Source organism: Bos mutus, chromosome 24 (genome assembly GCF_027580195.1).
Source record: "Bos mutus isolate GX-2022 chromosome 24, NWIPB_WYAK_1.1, whole genome shotgun sequence".
NCBI lineage: Eukaryota > Metazoa > Chordata > Mammalia > Artiodactyla > Bovidae > Bos > Bos mutus.
The window spans coordinates 28,981,188-28,994,382 of record NC_091640.1 but is presented as its reverse complement, the minus strand read 5'-3'; the positions used below and the strand labels follow the sequence as shown (position 1 = coordinate 28,994,382).

The 13,195-nt window shown below is 40.5% G+C and overlaps 1 protein-coding gene across 1 annotated transcript in view; it reads right to left on the bottom strand.

The window, feature by feature from the left end:
* Nucleotides 1-419: 419 nt before the first annotated feature.
* CDH2 (cadherin 2) overlaps nt 420-13,195 on the bottom strand; it is a 256,286-nt gene continuing 243,510 nt past the window's right edge. The window contains 2 exon segments of the mRNA XM_070361804.1: nt 420-1,673; nt 1,675-1,829. Of these exon segments, the coding sequence (XP_070217905.1) occupies nt 1,625-1,673; nt 1,675-1,829 (204 nt within the window). The 3' untranslated portion in view covers nt 420-1,624.

Below are 13,195 nucleotides of genomic sequence, written 5' to 3'. Positions count from 1 at the left end.
ATGTGAGTGATAGGGAGTGGCTGTAAATACAGATATAGGTCTGTGGCCTGGAGGTTGGGGACCCCTGTTCTAGTGGGAAGAGCCTGTTAGAGTCAGCACAACTACAGACAGGAGCAGAAGGGAATAAAAGCTCAAATGCTGTTAAGAATTACACAGAGTTCACTGATGTGATTTGCATATACCATCTTCAGTGCAGTCGATTCCTGGGTGGCTTGACGTTTTCCTTCTATGATCAGGTTTTCTCCACTGCTCACCGGACACGGCTGGCTGCCATGCTAAGGGCTTTTTGATGGTGAACAGCGCAATAACCAATTCATGCTTTTGTAATGCAGTTCTCAATGCAACTCCAGGACCTGGGATTTTTGCAACATTCAAAGCATCTCAAGTAGAAAAGAAAAAAGTTCAAACCAGTCACCAGATCCAAAATTAGCATTTTATTCAGAACGCTGGGGTCAGAGGTGTATCATTTATATTCTGGTACACAATACAGAGGCAAAGCTGTTGTCAGAAGTCTCTCCAGTTTAAAAGCTTTTTTTTTTTCATTTTTTTTTAAAAACACACACTGCAGTAGTACCACCAGTGTCAGGTCACCCCTTTCATTTCTTGTCTTTCCTTTTTTTTTTGTTTTTTTTTGGTACAAATTATGTAAAACATTTGTGCTAAGAACTTTTCTCCCTCCCCAAACAAAAAGAGAAAATAAAAAATAAAAAAAAATTAAAAAATTAAAAATTGAGTATTCTAACTACAGCTCAACAATTGAATCAAATGTCACTTTGTTTTGTAAATACTTTATCCATAACGAAAGATATAAACATGCAAAAAACCTGAATCCATAGTCCAAATAATACATACACATGTTCTGAAGTTTCTGCACTTCTCCATAGACTATGCCAATAAAACATTATGTACACATACCATTTTTACAGTGAAGTGGAAAAAATACAGTAAATAAAAAAGTGTACATGGATTAAGACCAAAATGTGTCTAACATTCTAGTTTATGAAAAAATTCAATTTTGCTACAAATTGGTGATATGAAAACTCCCTTTATTTGCAACCAGCTGCGTAAGTTTTAAGATTTTAGTGGAAAAAAAAAAAAAACAAGAAACTAAAGTCTAAAACTAGAAATAATGTACATTTTCCAATCTCATGGTCTCAGCCCCCAAGGTAATAAAATTGCTCCATGAGTGGTTGGTTTGTCTGTTTAATTCCATATTTTTAATAAAAGCAAATGCGATGTAACAAAAGCGTGTCGAAGCATATCATGGTTTAACTTACTGCTCCCACCACAAAATATTTTGTCTTTTACTTATCATTTCAGAAATCAGTACCATTAAAGCCTTAAACATAAAACTAATTCCAATCTGAAAAAGGTACAAAAAGGCACATAAAATCCCAGTGCTTCTGTACTGTAAAATTCAAGTGTAACTGAGCTCAGTGTTTTCCAAACAGTATTGGATCACCGATATTCCCTCTGAGCCCAAATTGGTTTGCAGCCTCTGCCAAAGCCTCCAGCAAGCACTGTGCTAGTAGACTACAAAGTTAAAGCCTAGCTTCTGAATGCTTTTTGGGAATATCAGTTGCAATTGTTTGTACTTGTCCAAAAACCAAGTTCACCCTGAAGTTCAGTCATCACCTCCACCGTACATGTCAGCGAGTTTCTTGAAGCGGGGCCCAGTCGTTCAGATAGTCATAGTCCTGCTCACCTTCACTACTGGAGGAATTAAGGGAGCTCAAGGACCCGGCCGTGGAGCCACTGCCTTCATAGTCAAAGACTAAGAGGGAGTCGTAGGGCGGAGCGGTGGGATCGTTGTCAGCAGCTTTAAGGCCCTGCAGTTGGAAGACACGGAAAGGATGAAAAGAGGGTTACAGTGAGCGAATCCACAAGCAGACGCTAGTGGTCCCGCGGCATCAAACACCTGTTTTTAAGTTTCCACCTGCATTCCACCACATGCACAACCCAGAGAAACTGGGGTTATCACCATGCTTGAAAGTTAGACAAAAATCAATGGATGTGTTTCCTCTGCAAAGAAAGAACTGTAAGGAATCTAGCTCAGTGAGGCTGAGACATACCATGGGACGGGGTTAACTGGAGAAGGCAGTTCACAGGTCACAGAAATGAACCACCAACGGCCTGAAGCTAGAAAGGGAGGATCTTAAACGAAGTTTGGTAATACATGAGTATAACCCTGCATTGGATAGGACTAGTTTTGAATTATCACGCGTGGAGTGAGTTACATGAAACAATATGGAAGGTTATGAAATCATGTGATATGTGGACCCTGATCTGTGTAGAGTCAGAGTCATAAGATTTTGACAACGAACTGGTTTAGTGGAAATTATATGCAGGGCAAAAAGAGACATAGAAATGAGTGCCATGGCATCCCTGCCCTCTATAATTTACAACCTAGTAACAGGCATTACTATAGTATGACACAAATGATAAATAAGTAACAAGACTATGAAATTTAGGCAAAAATCATCAGGATGCTAAAAACAAATACTGATTGGCTCGGAGAGCTGGGTGTTCAAGGAAGAAGTGGCATTCTGTCTGACATAAATTTGGAAGGTATCAAAGGAAGGACAGACAGGCCAGATGTGATTATATACAAGGAAAGTTAGTCACTAAGTTAATAAAGAACAGAGTGACTTCTACCATCCACAGACTCTAGAAAAGTCATGATCCAATATCAATACACAGTATAAATATTGGGGAAGTGGAACCCAAAAATCTAAAATTATAAATATATATATATATATATATATATATATATATATAAAAATACACACACACACACATACAGGGCTCTTAAAATTAACTGAAAAAATAAGAACGAGTGAAATGACTATCAATAAACTTAACTCTTGCACAAAGATGCTTTTTTATATATAACTCATGTATCTGTATGGAGAAGGCAATGGCACCCCATTCCAGTACTCTTGCCTGGAAAATCCCATGGACGGAGGACCCTGGTGGGGTGCCATTTATGGGGCTGCACAGAGTTGGGCACGACTGAAGTGACTTAGCAGCAGCAGCATGTATCTTCAGCTAATTCATAATTACTATATAAAACCTTAAGAATTTAATGTATGTCTATTTGCCACATACTAATGGACATGAGTCTGAGTGAACTCCAGGAGTTGGTGCTGGACAGGGAGGCCTGGCGTGCTGAGATTCATGAGATCGCAAAGAGTTGGACACGACTGAGCGACTGAACTGTACTGAAGTATTTATTTACTTTTTTCCCATTTCCATTCTAGCAGTCCAAGATAAACCACAGTTAGTCTCTAAACAGTCACTCTCTCTCCCCACAACTCTGCTTTTTTAAATTTTGGTGGGCTCATTGTGGCTCCTCTTGTCCAAGATGTGATGAACTGTCTTATCTTTAGATCAATCCTTCCAATCTACTTATGTTTCATAAATACCTAATATGTTTTTTTTTTTTTTTTTTAATAGGAGGAAGAGGAAAAAGAGCATGAAAATTATGGTCAGTATGTGTAGTGTTAAGAGGTCAGACACTGGGGTGACACCTCAGCTCTGCACAGTACAAGTTTTGGCTCAGTTGCACCAGCCCTATTTCCTAATCTGCAACTGTAATCACAGTAATACAATCATTATGAAGTGCAAATAAAATAAAGGTGACCCAAGGGTATCTCCCCACAGGATCTGGCACTTGTTACAGCTCAGGAATATTAGTGAATTTTTTTTTAATTTAAGTTTAGATTAAAAAAAATTCTTGCTTTGGAATTTGAAAAAAGAAAAATAAATGTGGAGACATGCTTTAAGGGAATGATCGAAGGCAAAAGGAGAAGGGGACAGCAGAGATTGAGATGGTTAGATAGTATCACCAACTCAATGGACAAGAATTTGAGCAAACTCCAGGAGACAGTGAAGAAGAGGGGAGCCTGGCATGTTGCAGTCCATGGGGTTGCAGAGTTGGACAAGACTTAGAGATTAAACAAAAACAACAAGGGTTTTAAGAAACAAAATGGCAGCTGCTTGACTTCAACCAAAAACTTGAAAAAAGTACATACTAACACTTCCTCACGCCCGAGTCTGTCTCCCCAACAATCCTAACCTTTAGTTAAATACCACTTTTCATCTTCTCAAGTACACTATAACCCAGACATGCCTGTGTAAAATAAAGTAAGTCTTCCTCCAACTACATCCATATATAATACATAAATAATTTAGATAGGATTTTCTTGACTATATTTACAGAATAAGCTAAAGGACAATTCTGTTAAGCCTGAGATGGGCAAACTCCAATTTCTCAAAATTCTTGATCTTTTTTTTTGTGGCAGATTGTGTTACCGTCCTCAGTGATTCACCATCCTCTCCCCATGGGTGGATCACATGTCCACAGCACCACAAGGGCCACCCTGGAGCCAGCTGACTTCCCCAACCCACGGTCAGGCTTGGCCACCCGACTGGCCCTGGCCAATGAACAGAAACAGAAGCGTGGAGACCAGAAGAGCCTAATGCTCCATCAGTCCCTCATCTTTTCCCTCTGCCTGCCAGAAGAAGGGTCTGCACCAGAGGCGAGTTTTCCTTCTGCCTGGATCCTGAAACACAGAAGACATGTGGATCATGGTATCAACACAAAACTGGAAATACAGAAAGGTGAAGCCTAAGATGAACTGGAAAGCGACAATGGTGTGGCGTCACGTGTGCCTGGATTCCGGATGAAAGCCATGGCCTATGTTCTTGTGACTTAGAATAATTACTGGAAGCTGCCTGGTTTTCACTGGGGTGTTAAAAGGCCTGAGACTTTCATTAAATGTCAACAACACCTAATTGATAGCCTCAAAATAGTTTAGTTCAGTTCCTCAGTCGTGTCTGACTCTTTGCAACCCCATGGACTGCAGCACGCCAGGCTTCCCAGTCCATCACCAACTCCCAGAGATAGCACAAACTCATGTCCATAGAGTCGGTGATGCTGTCCAACCATCTCATCCTCTGTCGTAACCCTTATTCTCCTGCCCTCAAGCTTTCCCAGCATCAGGGTTTTCTCCAATGAATCAGTTCTCATCAGGTGGCCAAAGTACTGGAGTTTCAGCTTCAGCATCAATCCTTCCAATGAATATTCATGGTAGATTTACTTTAGGATTGACTAGTTTGATCTCCTTGCAGTCCCAGAGACTCTCAAGAGTATTTTCCAAAACCACAGTTCAAAATCATCAATTCTTTAGCATTCAGTTTTCTTTATGGTCCAACTCTCCCATCAATACATGACTACTGGAGAAACCATAGCTTACTAGGCGGACCTTTGTTGGCAAAGTAATGTCTCTACTTTTTAATATGCTTTATAGTAGGTTGGTCATAGCTTTTCATCCAAGGAGCAAGTATCTTTTAATTTTATGACTGCAGTCACCATCTGCAGTGATTTTGGACCCCCCAAAAATAAAGTCTGCCACTGTTTCCACTGTTTCCCCATCTATTTTCCATGAAGTGTTGGGACCAGATGCCATGATCTTAGTTTTCTGAATGTTGAGCTTTAAGCCAACTGTTTCACTCTCCTCTTTCTCTTTCATCAAGAGGCTCTTTAATTTGTTATATCAAAACAGATATAACACTGGTGATAATCTAGTCCTATACTCACCATCAAGAGTTTCAAAAGTATTTCCCCTTTTTTTCTATTGGAGCTCTACAATGTTGTATTAGTTTCTGCTGTACAGCAAAGCGAATCAGCTCTAAGTATACATATATCCCCTCTGTTTTGGATCTTCTTCTCATCTAGATCACCACAGAACACTAACTAGAGTTCCCTGTGCTATACAGTCAATTCTCATCAGTTATCTGTTTCATGCTTACGAAGGTAGCACCAGCAGTAAAGAAGCTGCCTGCCGATGCAAGAGACGCAGGTTCGATCCCTGGGTCAGGAAGATCCCTTTAAGTAGGAAATGGCAACCCACTCCAGTATTCTTGCCTGGAAAATTCGATGAACAGAGGAGCTTGGCAGGCTACAGTCCATGGGGTCGAAAAGAGTCAGACGTGACTGAGCACAGCACAGCAGTGTATATGTGTCAATCCTAAACTCCCAGTCCATCCCACCCCATTTCCCGCTTGGTATGCATGTTTGTTCTCTATGTCTGTGTCTCTATTTTCTGCTTTGCAAACAGGTTCATCATCACTTTTCTATATTTCACATATATGCATTAATATATGGGATTTGTTTTTCTCTTTCTGACTTACTTCACTATCTATGACAGTTTTTAGATTCATCAAAAATATTTCTTAAAATTTTTTAACTCCTACCGTGGCTTTCTGATCATTCTGATAGTTGCTGAATCTATGTTTTATTTCTACATTAAAAAAAGAGGTTAAGGCTATAAAACCCATGAGAGGTCACTACTAGCCAAAACATCAAACGCTGTCTCAGGTTCTTCTGATTACAAAAGGGCAAATCCCACTGAACTTTTCAAGAATTCTTAGGCAAGCCATCTTTCTGAGCTGAAGGTTAAGTACTTTAAGTCCCTGCCACTTGGTGAGCACTGATTTTTATCCGAGAATAAAACATGACTTTTCTGGGTAAGGCATTATATAAATTCCGGGTACTATTTTGGTAATTCTAAAAAGATCATAGTCAAGTCCCTAGAAACTGATCTTGACAGGCAGGCAACCAAAGCGAACACACAGATAAATCCGGAGTGGTGGGGGCACAGAAGCTCTGGTTTTTCCTTAAGGAATTCCTTTTTTTTTTAATTTATTTTTGGCTGTGCTGGGTCTTTGTTGCTGTGTGGGTTTTCTCTAGTTGTGCTGAGTAGGGGCTACTCTTTGCTGCAGGGCACAGGCTTCTCATTGTGGAGGCTTCTCTTGCTGCAGAGCACAGGCGCTTGGGTTCAGTAGCTGTGACACACAGGCTTAGTTGCTCCACAGGACATAGAATCTTCCGAGGGCAGGAATGAAACCCAAGTCCCTTGCGTTGGCAGGCGGATTCTTATCTACTGTACCACCAGGGAAGTCCCTGGGATTCCTTTATTTGTTGGTGTGGACACCATTTCACATGTCTGACACACTTTTGCCAAATTTACAAAAAAACTGTGTGTGTTTCTCTCTCCCTATTGGGTCTGACTACATCTATAAGAGGATGTGTTTGTTCCACCTTTCCTGGAGAGGCAGATCTTGAACTCTGGATAAATCTGAACTAGTTTCTGCAGTCAGCTACCTCTGTCATATCAAAGCTGCAGCTCTGGCTGAATTCTTGCTGAGCTTCTATTTATAGACTTCTGATCCCATGTTTTATGGTGGAGGCATGCTTTATAGGGACCATAAACATTCACATTCTTGTGTGAAGGAACACATTAGGAATATAAAACCCAAGAGTCAGTCCCTAACAGTCAGTCCCCCTACTGTCTCAAATCTACTGCCTCAGTTCAGGTCATCATTACACCCTGCTTCAAAGTGTTAGTTGTTCAGTCGTGTCCAACTCTTTGCAACTCCATGGACTGTAGCCCACCAGGCTCCTCTGTCCATGGAGTTCTCCAGGCAAGAATACTGAAGTGGGTTGCCATTTCCTTCTGCAGGGGATCTTCCTGACCCAGGGATGGAACCCGGGTCTTCTGCACTGCAGGCAAATTCTTTACTGTCTGAGCCACCACAGAAGATCTCCAGGGAACATCCTGCCTGGACCATGGCAAAAGCTTCTTTAGCGGGTTTCCATGTCCCCAGGACTCTATCTGCTTCTATCTTGCCAACTACTGTTGGTTCCTCTCTCAGACGTTATTTGATGTCACACCCCCAACCCCAAGTAAAACTTTCTGACTGCTATCCCCTGTAGCAATGCTTCCAAAATAAGGGAGGAGTCCCCCTGGGGGTATGCAAGATGATTTTTAAATGGTGCGTGTGTGTGTGTTAGTTGCTCAGTCGTGTCAGACTCTTTGTGACCCCAAGGACTATAACCCTCCAGGCTCCTCTGCCCATGGGATTCTCCAGGCAAGAATACTGGAGTGGGTTGCCATTTCCTTAAACGGTGCACAGGCATTTTAAAACAATTATTTTTATTTAAAAGAAGTTAAAATTGATAAAATATTTAAATGCATCATAAAAGCTGTTTGCAGACATGGAAAAGACTAGGAGGTGTTACTTAAATGCCTGAAGCTGGATGTTAGGGTAACCTATAGGATACAGTCAAAACCCTTCAAGAAGCAGTCATTTCACCTTTCCCTTGCAACTCTTCTCAATTCCAGCAACCATAACTGAATTATTCACTAAATTATTCAGCAAAATCCCCTCAAACCTAAAAACATCTTACTTTTGGAGTATCTCCATGTTATTTACATATTCATTTCCTGCTAGCTGAAACGTGATTCCCTTTGTTTAAAATGTCCTATGTCATATTTTTTTTCATTTGATTAATTTCCATCCATCTATCCATCTGTTTAAAGGCCATTAAAAATGTCACTTCTGTTTCCTGGAATTCTTCCCCAAACCGTGACTGAGTAGTTCCTGTAGTCTCTCTGGTCCTCTTTATTTCTATCACCATACTTTGGTTGTACTGGATCATGACATTCCTTTCTGCTGAGGTGGTTCTGTACTCATTTCAGATGCTGCACATGCTGCTTGACATCCAACAGCTATTCTAGATGGTAATTTGTACTACTGTCCTGGGCTTAGTTTGCTCACATTGGCACCTTGCTCATGTTTATATTTATACCTTTCAGAAGAAGCCAGGATTTAGTTTTAAAATATCTGCAAATATAAAAGTATATCATGATCACGTGAAAGTGAAATTCTGTGACTTATGAGTGCCAACATTACTATATCCTTTTCTGCAGAATTCACTTTACTTCAGCTTTTTTTTTTTTGGAACTAGAGTATTTTACTTGTTTTATTTACAATTAAAGGGCAGTACAAAGTTTTTACTCCTGAATAGCAGCTGTAATGATAATATGATACTGACAGTAATTAAGAGATTTTACAGTCACTAAACTAAGCACTTTATGTGGACTGTATTATTTCAATCTTAAAAGAAGGGTCTATTATGATCCCTGTTTCATAAATAAGGAAACTAGAAATCTAAGTGATTGCATCCAAGGACCCTAACCTTGTACAAGGTAACAGAGCTGTTAAATGAGGCACCTGGATTTGAACTTCAACACAAAAGAATATATTAAATTTAATTACTGGAGAAAAAAGGCAAATATTTTAAACTTTGGTAGTTTTAAATACATTATTCCAGGAGTGCCTTCCATACATTTTAAAATAATATTGACTGAAAGTTGGTCTTTTAACAGAAATATGCCCTTGGTTTTTATATTTCTGAGATAAAGAAATACACAGGATTAATATAGTTATTGGAGGTATGCTAATATCTACTGTTGGCCTGAGATTAAATTACTTTTAGTTTCAACTTTTCACCCTCCGAAGATCTTATTTAGAAGTCTCAAAACAGGATGAAATTCTGTGCTTGAAATTCAAAATGTGTGATTTATTTTATGTTATCTACTAGTCTAGAAATGTTATCATTTTTGAGATTCATTATTTAAATAAACAAAGTAGAAACTGTTCTCATGAGCTTACCTATTCTTTACATCTATAAAAACACTCCAATTATAATCTCCACTATATTCTTCTTCCTTTGGAACATTCAGTACTATGCTAAATCAAATAAAACCTAGATATAAAGAAATCTGTTTGCATTTTAAATGTAGTTATAGGTGCCTTCAACTCAAAACTTTACCTGTATTTATTTTTATCAGTCTAGTTATAGAAAGATACCAAACAAGTCTACACAGTGAGTTTGAATCTTATCTCTGATTTGGGTCTTTTAACAGTTTGATCCCACTGAACTTTCTCACAGAACTGATTGTCACATCCCTGGACCCACTTTGTAGTTGTTTTCTGTGAGCCCTTAAACGCCTTAGACTTTCTTCTTTCTGTGTCCAAAAGTAGGGCATTTCTAGGTACAGACTCAGGGTTCCCCTTTCTCCTTTCCTCCACATTTCTGTGTCTTACATCCAGTTTTGAGGATTTAGCAGTCATTTGGGGAATGATTTCCAAACGCGGTCCTCTTGTCCATTCGTGTACTCACCAAACCAGTCTGCCCACAAAGGTCCCCCAGGGATGCACATTCCCTCCTCTGGACCACCGGAGGGCCCTGAGGTTATGAGAAGGGATGCTTGGATAGGAGTAATGGAGGGAGGTGAGTTGCAGGTACAAGCGGATGCCGCTGGACGGCGCCCATCCTTACTCTGTGTGCCTGACCCTTCACGGGCAACTAATATCTAGAAAAAGAGGAAAGGGTGTTCCAGGCAGGAAAAACAGTGTGGGGCCTGGCGCTGGCAGGAATTACAAGCTGAGATAAGGAACTACAAGTAGAGGTCTCTGTTGCCTGCCTGTAGAATGCAGGTGGGGGAGGGGCCTGAGAGGAAGCTGGATCCCCGAGTTAAGAACCAGATCCAACGGGGGCATCCAACGGGGAGAGTTCAGATACTGGAATGTTTGCTTGGTATGGAGATCATGCTAGGAGCAACCTGGGGAACTCACACCGAGAGCCTCGCCCTCTATTGTCTTATCCATGTACCACGGGCAGTGGATGTACACAGTAGCTATATGGCAGTTATCTGCTGAATGAATGATCCTCAACCAAGCTCAAGACGACTGCCAAATGAGCCATTTCTAACAAAGGCAGACAACTTTCAAATTATGAATGGGCTGTATTTCAGAAGTTGATGTGCAAAGTCAGTTGTTCGGAACAAACTTTTTCATTTAGGTATTCACACGTTTGTTATAATCTCCAGCCGCTTTTGAAACTGTGTACCTGAGAAAGGAGATTTCCACATTGAAATTCCTACTGTGTACCTCTTCCTACTGTGCCATTAGAACGGTTGGGTAACTGAACCTTATAACCTAAATACTCTCCTCTCTTTACTGAAGGAAGTCCAGTCATATTTTTTCAAAAACGGGGACTTCCCTGGGGGTTCAGTGGCTAAGAATCCGCCGGCCAATGCAGGGGATACAGGTTTGATCCCTGGTCTGGGAAGATTTCCACGTGCTGTGGGGCAACTAAGCCCATGCGCTGCAGCTACTGAAGCCCAAGTGCCCTAGAGCCCGCGCTCCACAACCAGAGAAGCCACTGAAATGAGCAGCTCTCGCTCCGCACTAGAGCAGCCCCTACTCGCTGCAACTGAAGAAAAGCCGCACGGCAACGAAGAACCAGCAGAGCCAAAAGTAAATAAATAAATGACGCATGCCCCACCCCTGTCCCAGTCCTTGAACTCCTTGAAACGACGGAATCTAGGAGCTGCTAAACACAGCAGATGCTCAGGTTACAAAAAGAAGGTCAGGAAATAACCCTCATCCCAGAGAGTGGACATGCTGACACAGCTATACCCCACGTGAGGGCTGTGACCCAGGGAGTGTCCTGGTATTAATAATAACCCTTCACAGAGGTATCATAACAGCTTCACAGAGAAGAGGATATTTGAGCTGCATCTGAAGGCTAAATGGGTATTTCCTGACAGTTAAGAAGGAAGGGCTTTGCAAAAGCTGTTGCTGTTGTAAAAGTTGTTGTTCAGTCGCTCAGTCGGAAAAGTTAATTTATAGTTAAGTCTGTGATGCTTGTGAGGGATTACAAATAGTTTGGTGGGGCTACAGCACAAGAAGGGAATATGGATGGAAAGGAGGGCAGGACAGATTACAAACAGCCTTAGAAATGACCCTTAGTGCTTGAACTTTCTCTTGAGAAAAGAGGAGTGTCCCGACAGAATGGAAGAGTCCCACAGAACAGTGATACTTCAGGGAACCCTCAGGTGAGTATTAGTTGAATTTCACTGAAGCCAGAATTCTTGCTTTATGAAAGTCCAACAACCACAGGAATTAATAATAAGGATGAAAGCTAAATTAGAAGTAAACTCATCAAGCATGCTTACATATTCAAAAATATCTAGTTATATATGTGTGTGTGTGTGTGTATGTATACTCCTGCTAATTCCCCTAACCAAGCCTATTGTATAAATAATCTGGAAAAGTCAGGACATATTTTTACATATAAAGGAGTTACCTAGACTTTGTTTTTGCCTTCTGTCAGCTTTTAAATCATGTCTACTACAAATTAACCTATTAGCTATTTAACAGAATTGAATAGATATGTTCAAAAAGCATATTTTTTAGGAAGCATATGTACTTTAGGAATAGATAGTAATGAATATTTGTAAAGACAGATTAGCTAATTGTGTTTCAAAACTTTTCCTACAAACTATAAGAGGATCTAAAAACCTAAGGTAGATTGATTATGTAGATGTAATATATGACTGTTTCATGGAAGCCTAGGAAATGAGGCTTCCCTGGTGGCTAAGATGGTAAAAAAAAAAAAAAAAAAATCTGCCTGCAATATGGAGACCTGAGTTTGATCCCTGAGTCAGGAAGATCCCCTGGAGGAGGGAATGGCAACCCACTCCAGTATTCTGGCCTGGAGACTCCCATGGACAGAGGAGCCTGGTGGGCTACAGCCCATAGGGTTGCAAAGAGTTGGACATGACTGAGTGACTAACCCTTTCATTTTCAGGAAATGAATCTTATCAGCACAGGACTGAAGGCAGTAATATACAACAGATGCTTTCCACTGTGAAAGGCACTGGGACCAATCCTGGTCTTGCTGTTTCTGAATGCCAGGACACGGCCAGAGAACATGAGTCTTGTCATATAGTCACAATCAATATCAATATGTATCATTCTCTTAAACTAACAATAAAAATTCCAAAGAAGAATTGCAGTAAAACTGTAGACATGATCAAAAGAAGCAGTATTAAATCATTTGACTTCAAAACTTCAGGATTAAATGTAGCAGAACTCTTGGTCAGTAATGAAATAAAAGAATGCCATAATAATTTTGACAGTGGAAATCATTATCTGTTATATTCAACAGAGAATTAGCGTGCCTCTTGCAGAAGCTCTTAAAACTCCTCAACTAGACAAGTATTTAAATCACTTACATAATATTTAATTTAGCTGTTCTTCCTGCTAATCTTATTTGATGGAACTCTCTAGTCGTTGGGTGCATGTATGCTAAGTTGCTTCAGTTGTGTCTTACTCTTAGTGACCTTAAGAAATATAGCTCCTCTGTCCATGGGATTCTCCAGGCAAGAACACTGGAGTGGGTTGCCATGCCCTCCTCCAGGGGTTCTTCCCAACCCAGGGATCAAATCCGTGTCTCTTATGTCTTCTCACTTGGCAGGTGGGTTCTTTACCACTG